Source organism: Megalopta genalis, chromosome 6, assembly GCF_051020955.1.
Source record: "Megalopta genalis isolate 19385.01 chromosome 6, iyMegGena1_principal, whole genome shotgun sequence".
NCBI classification, from domain to species: Eukaryota; Metazoa; Arthropoda; class Insecta; order Hymenoptera; family Halictidae; genus Megalopta; species Megalopta genalis.
The window spans coordinates 16,570,561-16,584,723 of NC_135018.1; the positions used below are offsets into that span (position 1 = coordinate 16,570,561).

The 14,163-nt window shown below is 36.5% G+C and overlaps 1 protein-coding gene across 1 annotated transcript in view; it reads left to right on the forward strand.

Moving 5' to 3' along the window:
- Positions 1-1,584: 1,584 nt before the first annotated feature.
- The window catches only part of LOC117228099 (uncharacterized), a 68,325-nt gene continuing 55,746 nt past the window's right edge, over positions 1,585-14,163 (forward strand). The window contains exons 1-2 of the mRNA XM_076523300.1: positions 1,585-1,698; positions 13,169-13,265. Of these exons, the coding sequence (XP_076379415.1) occupies positions 13,224-13,265 (42 nt within the window). The 5' untranslated portion in view covers positions 1,585-1,698; positions 13,169-13,223. The remainder of the gene's footprint in view (positions 1,699-13,168; positions 13,266-14,163) is intronic.

The window sequence follows — 14,163 nt, forward strand, 5'->3', positions numbered from 1 at the left end:
TCCGCAGTCTATTTATGATAATGTAATAAAACATGTACCGATTTTTTTCATAAATGTACAAAATCCGAAGCCTGCCAATTTCCGAAACTATTATAAACGTGAATAATAGTAGAAAATACAACTTTGTAAGTTCGAATTATTTCTTTCAGAAATTATTAACTACTCGCTGCACTCAATATTGTTGCAATGAATTTTAAATAAATTTAGACCGCAGATTCGGGTATTATTGCTAAGAGGATAGTACGTATCTTGTTTATGATAAAAATCATATTCACAAATGTGCACAATAATGCAATAAATTATTTCTCTCCTCGTATCTACAAATATCCTTGTAAATAAACTTTCCAGTCTCTATCGACAAATCTTTCTCGAATAAAATACACAAAATTCTTAATCAACGATAAAATTCTGAATAATAGTAGAAAATACAACTTTGTAAGTTCGAATTATTTCTTTCAGAAATTATTAACTACTCGCTGCACTCAATATTGTTGTAATGAATTATTGCAACAATATTCAATAATTGTTATTATTGCTAAGAGGATAGTACGTATCTTGTTTATGATAAAAATTATAATCACAAATGTACACAATAATGCAATAAATTATCTCTCTCCTCGTATCTACAAATATCCTTGTAAATAAACTTTCCAGTCTCTATCGACAAATCTTTCTCGAATAAAATATACAAAATTATTAATAAACGATAAAATTCTGAATAATAGTAGAAAATACAACTTTGTAAGTTCGAATTACTTCTTTCAGAAATTATTAACTACTCGCTGCACTCAATATTGTTGCAATGAATTATTGCAACAATATGCAATAATTGTTATTGTTGCTAAGAGGATAGTACGTATCTTGTTTATGATAAAAATCATATTCACAAATGTGCACAATAATGCAATAAATTATTTCTCTCCTCGAATCTACAAATATCCTTGCAAATAAACTTTCCAGTCTCTATCGACAAATCTTTCTCGAATAAAACACACAAAATTCTTAATACACGATTTAATTCTAGCCTTCGCCGTCAATATTCCAGCGTCAAAGTAAACCTAGACATACCGAACGTTCTAAACCTTCTAAAAAGCAACTAGACGTCGAATAAATTTCAATCGCTTTCGCCGTGAAGCAGATTATAGTAGAAGGGTTTAATTTCGCAGAGCCGCAATTTTGGACCAGAAAATCGGGGGAAAAATTTCATTCTACGTGCCCGTGCAGCTTCAAAGCGGTCGAATTTTTTTCCAGAATTTTCACGAGCGAGTTCGCCGAATAATCCGACTTTGCCGAGCAAATGCCCCCCTAAAGCGAGGGTTAAAAACTTCGCGGAAAAAGTTCCCGCACGATAAGTTAATGAACGAGCTTGCGTAAATGCTGTTCGGTCCGACAAGGGTGGTTTCGCAGCCCCCGTTATCGGGACCCGGCGGGTTCGCTCTGACGCTGTCGATCTATTTTGATTGTTGACGCATAAACAACCCCGGTCGTCCGTCGATCCTTGTCTACCGAGTCACGGGCAAATTGGTGGGAGTAGGACGGAGAGAGGGAGTCGTAGGGCTAAGCAGAGTGGGATTTCGCGCGATCGAGGAGAGAGGGATGGTGGAACTGTCAGTGCTACATCGGTTCTCTTCACGTAAGGACGAGCCACAAGGGATCACCTGCGTATCACTTATCGCCGGGACAGCTTTTCGAACCGAGGTGAGTGCCGTTCGCAGCCATATCGTACGATTAATAGCCCGTGGTGCCGGTCTGACCGATAACCCGTCCACGTGGCAGCGTGCTGTCGGTTCGTCAACACGTCTGTTTGCCGTGTCGACGGCTCGACAGAGAACGCCGACGATTCTCTTGGTTCGCACGTTACCTGCACGTTATAATGATTTTATCATTTTCGGAAATATATCATTTACAAGTCGAAATATCTTAATAACTTGTTTAGCGAGAATAACTACGATGATCGAATCATTTTCGAATCGAATCGTTTTCTTTGGGATCGTCGTGTAGAGAAAAATTGTTCGGAATTTGAAAAATTCGATTAATAGGCTCTCAGTAGATAATACTCGATTTTCGAACCTTTTTAATAAAAATAAAATTGTGGATACTTGGGATTACTTGTAGCTTCGCTCGATCAATTTTTATGTCGTATCTTTGAGATATTACTTCTGGACACGTCGGTTTTTCGTATGGATCTTAACGAAACAAGTAAAAGTGTGTTTCGATTAATTTTCAGAAACTAACAGGACTTAGATTATATTGGTAGTAGACGTAACTATGAGATAGTCTACTAATATTTATGCGATGGATTCAGACGGACCCAAATTTCCGTCCGAACGTTGAACAAACTTTCGTAATATACCAGCTTACGACTTGGACCGTCAGAATGTAGTTTAAAATTTGAATCTCGCGCGCGTGTTTGCCGAGTGTGTTTACATTGTTTAGGAAGTTTATCGGAGTACTAGGTAGACAGCTGATCCTAGTGATTTTTTAATGGAGAATTCTTTTTGGTCGTTTTCAATTGTGAATTATTTTTAGCGACCTTTAATCGAGAATTATTTTCGGCATTTTTTAATCGAGAATTATTTTTGGCGATTTTTTAACCGAGAGTTATTTTTGACGATTTTTAATCGAGAATTATTTTCAGCGATTTTTAATCGAAAGTTATTTTTGGCGATTTTTAATCGAGAGTTACGTTTAAAAATTCTTAGTAGAAAGATGTTTTTAGAACAAAGAACAAGATTATTAAGAATGGAGAATTATTTGCAGTAATGTTTAATAAATAAGTTACTTTTAGGATTACATTCGAATATTATTTCGCTGGTACTTGGATAGTATGAATTAATTTTTGAAACATCGTTCCTGGTGAACATCGAACATATTCACGTTTAAAACACTGGATATAATCCACAGATAATTTAAAAGAAAACAAGTAGCCATTCTTTTGAATCCTTTGATAATCTTCCACAAACTTTACTTGCTTCGTTAAAAATAGATCACGCCGAAGGAAGATTTCTGAAGTTTTACCGAATACAAGAATTCTAATTATTTATTGAAAATTCTTCGCATAAAAGTTTGTCTTACAGAACCGTGGATACTACGTATAGAAAACGTGTTCCGTTAATTAGGAAAGAATTACCTGACATGTTTCAGCGAGTTGAAAATACGTTCTAATTGTCTGATATTAATAATTCTGCTTCTAAAAACCGCTGGAGCACCCCGATTTATTTTTGCAAAAATTCCATTAAGAGAATATTGAACTTGAACCTCGCGTCAAAATAGAATGCAATTAGATACTAATTACCCACTAACTGCTGAAATATAATTAATCACAACAAACTAAAGCCTGCTTTCTAATCATAGAATCGTAAATTTATTTCTGAATTGTGCAACCTCGCCAAATTTTCTTGAACAAAACAGTTTTACGAACTGTTGCTAGAATAAATCTTATTAAAAAATAAGTAGGCAAAATTTGGCCTCATTTTCTAACGAGATATTAACATAATAATATAATTTTACCTCTAAGTTGTAACAACGATGTTCGCACGGCTTTTGAAACGCCACAACATTTTTAAAATTCGATCAAACGAATTGCACTTTTTTCGAGATGTTAGACTGACCTTCTTTGTAGCGACTTTCGTTATCCCATGGCAACGTTAACTCCTATTTCGATGAAATTTTCGGCATACATGAAGGTTATCCGAATCTACAAAATGCATTGTTAACATTTTCGTTGTAGACTCGCAGAAAAAACAACATTTAGTAATTCTCTGTTCAGTGTTCGAAGCAAAAATTAACTTACTTAAAATTCAAATCATTCGTTCGAATTTGAAAAAAAAAATATTAACAAGACTGCGTATTTTTATGCATTTATAAATAATGAAACGTATAAATCGACAAGGTCTACATGCATTTTTGTTTTCTCGGTACAACGATCAATGTTTCAGTCGACGACGGAGATAAAATGGCCATAAAATGGCGCATGAAAATGAGAATTTACACGAATTTATCCGCGGTCTAGTTGTAACCATTTAAAAGGTGTCCGATTATTATCTTTACTAACTGTAGATCGATTTTCTGTTGCGAGAGAGAGCAGCCAAAGAAAGCAACGTGGCAGAGAATCGATACCCCCGCCGAGTACAGGTTTCATCGGCGGAAAGTTTCGTTATAATACGAGATTAACACCTTCTCGATTCCTGTTCCCAGAGTCGAAAGAATTCGACTCGCGTCGCGAGACGCAGATCGCGTCGGGTTCTACGGTCGAGTTGGTCCGATCTTCTCGAACGCACATCGTAAATACGATCGCGCAGATATGCGCCCACGAGGACGTACTCGAGTGCATCGTTTGCGCGCGTGTGCCTCTTGAGGATACCTGTAAACACGCGATATATCATACGATGGGCGTCCGCGGGCTCGATTAATTGCCGAAGTCGATATACAGGCCAGCGACCCATGTTCCAGCGAAGGTTAAAAATTACAGACGGATCCGGAGATCCCGCAGGACTCCTACGATCCTAATGTCCATACGAGATCGAATCGTATTCTGTCTTCTACGAATATACGAACAGCTTTCTTTGTTTATTCGTATCGATAACAGTTGTACACTCGGGTTTTGTCGCTACATGTGAGCCGTTTATTTTGAAAGTGGCACAAGTCACTTTGTTTTTAAGTCGATATATTAGGGGGACCAGAAAGTAATGTCGTTTCTGCGCATATTTATCTGTTTGAAGTTAATGTAAACAAACGACATAACTTTCCGGTCCCCCTAATATTTAAGGGTTTGCGTTTTAACAGGTTTAAAAATATGGATGCTAACTTTCGAGAAGATTTACTTGTATTTGTTATCTCAGGATAGTGATATTTTTCTCAGTATAAATAATTTCGTATAAACATTAAAAAATCACCACTTCTCATTACGGTAAAGTGACTTATGCCACTTTCAAAATAAACGGCTCATATACTAGGTTTACTTTGCGCCACATGCTAATCTGCACTAGCTACAGAATGTGATCAGTTTAATTTATTCTGTGGTTTGATTGGAATTTTTTTTCAGCTAAAACAACATGATTTAAGAAGAGCTTTAAGATGATCGTACCAAATTTTTCGTCGATCCTTTTCTTCCGGAGTTATCAAGGGGAAAACTGTATGTTATGCTGCTTGCCGAATTCGTCTCAACATCTCCTAAAACATGGTTACGACAAAATTGTAGATCGACCTATAAAAAACTGACCTTGATAACTCCGGAGAAAAGGAGTTGACCAAAAATTCATTACGGTAAAGTGACTCGTCAAAGAGCAACATGTTCGATTTCCAACATCCTACAATCACGTCCCCGGTACAATGCACTTCGCAATCTGCATTCCACGGCCATTCATTCGGTGCAATGCACTTACCTTCTCACTTGCCATTAGTCATCGAAAAATCTAAGAATAGTGATGAATAGAGCGCGGATCTTTCAGACAAATAAAAACTGTCTACGCGGATTGCATTTTCGGTCGTGCGATCATTTTAGAAAGTCGTTGTTCGCGTTCCATGTTGTTGCTGTTTTCAACATCTGCCCATATCTTTTCTCACGCGTGCATACGATCTGCGGTCTAGTTAGCAGTATTTTTGATTTTGTTGTAATTAGACTGCCGATCGTTGTGCAAAATAAAATGTTTCTGTGTCAGTAGTGTAGAACGGAGATCGGATGAAATTGTATTTCTTCGTTTAATCGTGTCACAGTACATCAAAGATAAGATTATAATATTTTTATAATTTTTATAAATTCTTTCGAAGTGTTTGTCGCTTACTCGTTCTTACCTTAAATGCATAAAATTGTATTTGAAGCATTTCGCGTCTCTTCCATCGCAAAGGAGAAGAAGAAAAACGACTGCAAAAATCAGCTTCTTCCACTCACCTCGTGAGATAACAGTAAAACTTCATGAAAGTATAATAAATGCATGTGCAATGTTTCAGACTAATTAATTCGATAGATCCGTTTTTACGAAAAAGTAACAAAAGGTCGTTATTTTTTAAACAGGGAAAATTTGTGTGTCTGTAATGGAAGTATAATAAGAACATGTGCAAAGATGCAGACTAATTAATTCATTAGGCCTTTTTTAAATAAAAGATACTAAAAGATTGATATCTTTTTAAGACTTTTTACTATTCAATTTAAAATTGTTAAAATTGTAAAGATTCATTCTGCCATCGGAAATTGCTGAATAAATTTCTTAATCTAAGCATACGCTATAATTACACTGCGAATTTTACGCATTTCTGACAAAAATTAGTAGATCAAGGTTAAAATAGTAAAAAGACTGACACAATTCAAAAATATTACTGTGTTACCGTCAACTCGCCGAAATGATTAAGAGAACAAATAAATGTCTATGTAGTTTCTGCATCTTGCAATTAACGAAGACAAATTTTACAGCAAAAACGAGAAAAGATCCAACTAAATTCAGTGTTTCCATTTACCGTCGATGTTATCTGTAACAAAGTGCTAATGCTATGATCGATCGAATGGATCGAATGATCGATTTTATGCTATTCAATTTAAAATTGTTAAAATTGTACAGATTCTACCATCGGAAATCGCTGAATAAATTTCTTAATCTCAGTATACATTATAATTACACTGCGAATTTTATGCATTTCTGACAAAAATTAGTAGATCAAGGTTAAAATAGTAAAAAGACTGACACAATTCGAAAATATTACTGTGTTACCGTCAACTCGCCGAAATGATCAAGAGAACAAATAAATGTCCATGTAGTTTCTGCATCTTGCAATTAACGAAGACAAATTTTACAGCAAAAACGAGAAAAGGTCCAACTAAATTCAGTGTTGCCATTTACCGTCGATGTTATCCGTAACAAAGTGCTAATGCTATCGGTAAACAGAGTGTTAACTGGCCATCGTGGTGACATACGACAGTGAGCAAAGTTTAGATCGCGGCGAAGACGACGCACGTTGCAAAGGTGGAAAGGCAGACAAATGGGCGCAGAATAAAACGCCGGTTCGAAACGAAACGCGGGAACCGGGACCACGGTTCGCGAGCTCTTCACAATGAGAAACGCGAAGGACCGGGGAGAATCGCGTCTGCCACATGTCTGGCTTATGCGAGCCGAGATGAAAGATAGGCCAGCCTGGCTCCGAATGACCGGCCCGATCTCGAGATGCGGCTACCTAATTGCACCGTTACGCGAATAAGAACCGGCCGTTAAATCATCGGTGCAACGGCGCCCGAGCATGGCAATCTCGGCGAATCTTTTTCGTCTTTTCGACAATTTTGCGCCGAGGCGACGTATTAAGGCGAGTGTCCGTGTACGTTCTTATATTCACTTCCGAAGCGATTAAGGCTGTTCGATTTGTCTGTGTGCCGTGGCGTAACGCAGCTCTCGAATCGCTTTCTAATGTCCTGTATTAATATTAATTTACTCGTCGAGTCTGCTTTTGTCGTTCGCCTAGACAGCAGGATACTCGAACACTTTTCTGATAAACAATTTCACGTCGAACCATTCGATTCGCCGTTCGATGGATTCTATTCGCTTTCATTCGTTTGTTTTACTTTCATTGTTCGTTCAAGAATGATTCGTAGACGGTTTGGAATTCTCTGCGGTTTTATAATTAAATTTTTATTCAATTTTTGTTCCGGATTTTATTCAATCTTCGAAGGGAAGACCGAACGTACTAACATTTTCGATCGTACAACACGAAAATGATCTGGAACGCATGATCTGAAGAACGAGAAGAGTGAAAAGCAATATAAAACTGATATAAAATAGCCGCACACACAAATGGATAATTGTATCGATCGTAAAAATTGGTTCGAAAGTGACGTCTGAAAAGGGATAATCTCAGTGCATTGACATTTTTTAAATCTATCAATTTCTACACTCTCTCTGTTTCGAACCGCACCGACCAGTTTTGATCGTGAACGCATAAACTCCGCAGTCTACTTATGTCACACCCGGTAGAGACAGCAGTGACGATTAAACTAAGGACGTTTGTCCGAATTCTTGTTTTTTTTTATGCAGAGAGAATCGCACTTAACTTTCTCCTTGATAAACGGCGGTTGATCCAAGCTTATGCTTCTGCATCGATTTCGCTGAAAAGTACTATACCTAATAAGGCAATTTATTTTTGGATGTGGTCTGCAAAACGGATTAAGTTAGATTCGATGGTGCGTCTATTGCGGACAAGTTTCCATTAATTTCCGGAGTGCCCGGGGTTCGTTATTTACGAGAGCGACGAGTGGGGTTTAATGGAATTAAGCAATTTGAAAAGATTAGAACCCGATGGGACCCCGATGTATTAATCGACGACGAGAAAATGGGATTAACTGTGGCGCGCGTCGGCGGCGACGACGCCGCTGTTTTCTGCTCGTTTTGGGCAAACACGTGAGCACCACATGCGAACGCGTGGTTAATTGCACACGTGATGCACAAGCGTTTACGTTGTTTACACGTGCACAGTTTCGGTAGTCCGCGCTCGAATCTGCATTCTGCGCGCAATTCGCAGCGAACCGTCTCCTGTCAGCTGCTCCAAAATTCGTAGACAGTCCCACGAAATTGTGTGCCAAAATGCTAATAGATGGCAATGGAAAAAAGTTAACTGCAGCTTACAATAGTTCTATTTTAATTAATCTTCATAAATTAGGAATTGAACGACGCAGTATTGGGCAACATTTTATTCGAATGCCGGATGAAAGATAAAGACTAACGAACAAAATTTTATTCGACGCTATCGAATACAAATTTATCCAGATTTATCGAGTTTAGTTTATCTAGTTATCTAATTTATTCGAAACTATCGAATACATGTTCAATCGAATCAAATTTTATTCGAACAAGAATTCGTTGGTTTTTTATAGTTTGTCGGTTTATTTTTTCAATATTATTTTTTTCGAATTATTCCAATAAAGAACTTTTCGAATTATCCCAATAAAAAATTATTCGAATAAAGAATTTTTCAAATTATTCGAATAAAAAAGTAATTCGGATAAAGAATTTTTCGAATTATGCGAATAAAAAATTATTCGGATAAAGGATTAGTTGAATAAAAAATCATTCGAATAAAGACCAATTCGAAGAGATAGATAGAATAATTTATAACGAATAATAAATTATTCGAGTAAAATATTCGAATAATGCTAAATTTTGGTACATCGGCGTTCTCAAATTCTTCGAACCTTTATACTGCTTTAAATTGCGCAAATTTGTTTTTGTCGTAAATGAATAAAATCCAGAATTTATTAATTAAACATGGAAATCGCAATCCTTCGAAACTAGACGACGTGTTCGAATTGAATTTTTAATCAATCCTCTCCCGAGAACCGGGATTTCTTTCGAACTCTCATTAAGGCACTAAAGGAGTTAAAAATAGAATTAAGTTTTCTGGTGCATCCTGTTACATGCTGCACGAGTGCGTACACAGGCGCGTGCACTTTCTCAGGAAATGTATAATGACCGCGGTAAATAAGATGGTCGGTACTAAGGACATTCGTGCTAATTCGTATTCCATGGGAATGGATTAAAACACACTAGAATCCTTCGAAGATTAATCACGAAGTGACACTTAAAATTATCGACTAATTTTATGCACGGGGTGCACGAATGAAGGGATACGTTCCCGGTTGTAATCTTTTGCAATGGTTACTTATTTGATAGCCGCTATTATGCGACGAAAGGAGGTCTGATCATAGTTATTACGCGACGTTCGTCTATAAGGGATTAATATTCCGAGCACACCTGTGAGTGGTGCTCGAAGAGGCGCCAAATTTCCATCGGAAATGACCGCGTATTCAACGTTTAATTATAGAAATGAAGCCGCGTACCTGATGTAGCCAAATTCATGGGAGTAGCGTATGGTGATCCTAGAGAAGTTTTAGTAAAACTATAAATAATCTCGGCAATAAAAAGACACGAACGCTGTCGAATGCTTGGGTCAGCAGACGTTCTAGTTCAGTCGGCTGGATCCAAAAGCGATGGCTCTGCGCAACGTTCAATTTCTTCGGGTTTACTTTATCGTTTGCATCAAATCAACGTTTGTTCGAACTTTACACGGTAATTTCAAGACAAACGATCCTACATCAGTCATTTCCTTCGGCGCTGCGGCACCGTCGCAGTTTTTCTCTCGTTAGTTGCGCCCAGCGATTACACATGCACACTTATTATTACAACACTCACTTTGACAAACACACGCTGCAATTATATTCTCAAAAAGATTAAATAAAAAATGAAAGAATAATCTAACGAGCTTGCGGACAATTTAATTTATTAAATTAAATCGTTAAAGTTAAATTATGAACAGCTTTGAACCTATACTGTACACTTTCGGAATTTAAATGCAACGCTATACTATTATTACAATCCTATGATGGATATTTCGTCGCTGTTGTATAATGTATAATTTTTGTATAATATTTGTATAATTGTTGCATAATTTTTAATATTTTTGGTACACTAAAGGGTCTGAAATCCGTGTAAATAAATTCTAAATTCTAAATTCTAAATTCTAAATTCTAAATTCTAAATTCTAAATTCTAAATTCTAAATTCTAAGTTCTAAGTTCTAAGTTCTAAGTTCTAAGTTCTAAATTCTAAGTTCTAAGTTCTAAATTCTAAATTCTAAATTCTAAGTTCTAAGTTCTAAGTTTTAAATTCTAAATTCTAAATTCTAAATTCTAAATTCTAAACGCTAAACTCTAAACTCTAAACTCTAAACTCTAAATTCTAAATTCTAAATTCTAAATTCTAAATTCTAAATTCTAAATTCTAAATCCTAAATTCTAAATTCTAAAAAGGTTTTTTGTCTACGGGCTAACAGTTGGAAAAATGTTTCATCCATCTGTTACGTGGGCTGTTGTCTCCTAATTCAATTGAATAGGTCCAATTCTACGTCTGATGACACTAGTTCTCGAGATCGTTCGGGAAATATTGAAAACCGACGGCGAAGATAGCCGTGTCGCTCGGTTCTTAACCATAAAAGACCGCGAGGATTGCGTCATGGAACGTGACTCACGGATAGCTGATGGCCTAAAAACTCTATTGCGACGACTAACGATGCCGAGTTAATAATTTCCTGCAAGGAGCATCGTCAAGGACGATTGCGGCGGACATCCGAATTTCAATGATATTGTTTTACGTTTCGATTAGAGACGCGATGCAATTAAAACCTGCAACAACATGTTAGCCGCATCCACGATTTGATTGACCAATACTGAACACATTCGATTTCGTGTGCAAGAGCTAATAAGAGCTTAGAGTTTATTTCCACAAGATTTAAAAAAAAAACTCTATGAAAAACAAAGGACAATTTTCCAAATATTCCCGGAAACTATTTAAAAAATCACGCTAGCAGAATTTAACATTTTTAAGATACTGTTCGTTTTTAATGTAGGATACAATTTTTATTTGAAACTGCGATTTCTACTTCAAATACTGTTTTCCATTTCGTGCCATTGTCTTCGCCCAAATGTGTAGAGTATCGAATATTTTGGCGACTGTAAAAGAAAACGTGGTTCGAGTAGGCGATTCTAAGATTGTATTTCATATGTGGACCGTGTCTGGCAGCTGCCAAATATCATAATTGACGAATGCAGCGGTCGTAGAAAGAACACCGCGTGGGCGAACTGTTCGCAGGAATCGAATTGTTGTTTCTCTTTCGACCGTTTATTCCGAGTAAAGATCGAATGTTTGCAACGGTGGGTGGATAGGTGATGCGTGGGCGCATTCGACTTTAACACAATTATGCTTCCTTGTGCCGATCGTGTTTCCCTACTCTTTCTCGACTATGGTCGTTCGTAACATGGCATCCTAATGATAGATACACGTAAGCTGACAAAAAAATACTGGGACATGCTTAGACTTCGTAAAATCAAATTGTCGATCTAAATGTACTCCCGATGTTTCAGAGCGAGATCGAAATATTTAAAGGTCGCGTTGAATTACCAAAAAAATTCACTTGCTTTCGTTTTTAATTACGACATTTGCGACACCAGTATATTTATGAATTGATCGAGTCAAGCAGAAGATAGTGGAAAATTGTTCAACATGAAAGAGCAATACGTATTTCAGCAAATAAATAATAAAATAAATAGCAAGTAAATAATAAAATGAGTCTTTAGGCTGTACTAGAAGACTTTCTATTCAGAACAGTAATCTTCATCGAAAGATTTCAAGAACACATACTTAATCAATGTTAGGAGTTCAGCAATCAGTCTGACAATTTAATTAAATGACGTTATTAATTTCATTGTGACAATGATAATAATAATAATAATAATAATAATAATAATAATAATGTTTAGAAGACTAATAATAACGTGTAGAAGTCTTGGTTGTACGATCCAAAAAATACAATAACAATCATAGAGTGCAAACGAAAAAAAGAAAAAAGAGAAAGAGAAATGTTATAACAAATAATGTAAATGTGACATATAACATGATAAAGTAAACTAGCAGAAATTCAAGTATTTGAAGACGATGACGAGATGTACGAGAAATAACTATACAAGGATTTTATACTTTTGGTGTTTTAAATTTAACAAAATTTTGTGCACTGGATTAGAAGATATAGTTCTTATTAATTAAAATATAGATTATATAATAGTCATGAAGAAAAGTAAAAACGTCTATTAAAAACTCTGTACGAAAAAATTGTGCAGCGAAAAGACGTCTCTCTTAAAACTGCACAGTGATGCACAGTAAAATTAAAATGCTCTTTTTGAAGAAGAACTTTCAAAGGGGAAGTATACATAGAATTAAAGTTCTGTCGAATTTCATGTTTCACAGTCTGCTAAAAACTTTCACGAGGCCATGAATACACAAAAATCGAGGTTATAGATATTAATACGATGTAAATAAACCGGCGGACGTACGTATAAAATATTTTACAAAGACGACCGCCGAAACGTACGAACGTTTTGGTGCATGCTGTTCTGCATCCGGATTTGCGTGCACCGGGACGCACCAGACTGTATCCAAAGTAATAACGCTCAGCTACCGGTACTTTGGCGAACATGTCGGAAATTCTGTTTAAAATGAGTCACGAGTCTCGGCGAGGCTACATCTCGGCGTTTACAAACCTAAAAGGAGAGCTAAAATTGCTCTAAGAGATGCTCGAAAATGCTACCATTTCGACGGCTCCTATCCCCGCGTTTTCATTTCTGTGTTTCGAATTTGTTTCAGAAACACGAAGCATTGCCCGTCGAGTGGTCGCAGAACGATCGGCGTTTAATCAACCATGGCAGCACCACAGGCCTCCTCTCGTCTCGAGTTGTTGCAGGTATGTCTCCTGAAAAACAACACCACATTCCTTGTATACTTTAATTTATGTGTCCCATATGTCTTTTTGCAACTGACTTCCTAGTTTGCGTCTTTCTTCGTTTCATTACGTTTCAGTTGCATTAGCACTGTCTAAGAGAGTTAACCAATTACATAGCTAGTTTCGACGAGTATACTCGTCATAGCACAAAGTCTTGCCATTTCTTCGTGGCGAGAGTGGAAGTCACTGTGATTATACCGTATTTGTTTGATTTTCTTCACATTTTGTATAAATATTTACTTTTATAAAAAATTTAATAAAGAATATCAGAGTAGACGACATAACATTGCCATTACTTCGTGACGAGTATATTCGTCATAACAAAGAATGTTGCCCTTTCTTCGTGACGAGTATAATCATCATAACACAGAATGTTGCCATTTCTTCGTGACGAGTATAATCATCATAACATAGAATGTTGCCATTTCTTCGTGACAAGTATACTTGTTATAACATAGAATGTTGTCATTACTTCGTGACGAGTATACTCGTTATGACAAAGAATGTTGCCATTTCTTCGTGACGAGTATACTCGTCATAACACAGAATGTTGCCATTTCTTCAGGACGAGTATACTCGTCAAAAACAGGTAACTAGTTTAGGAGGTTATATACTTTGATATTCTTTATTAAAATTTTTTATAAAAGTAAATATTTAAAGAGATAGCAACGGCTAACTGGATGATCATTCGAGACGGAACATAAGTCACTGTAATCAGACGATTTTTGACGCGAAGAGTCGGTATGTTTGTTGATCTTCGTAAAAGAAAGCACCAGAAACTACAACGATGGAAAATAATTGCAGAAATGTGATGTGCTTTATATAAAATGTTTTCAAAGAAAACTTCCCGGTGCGTCTG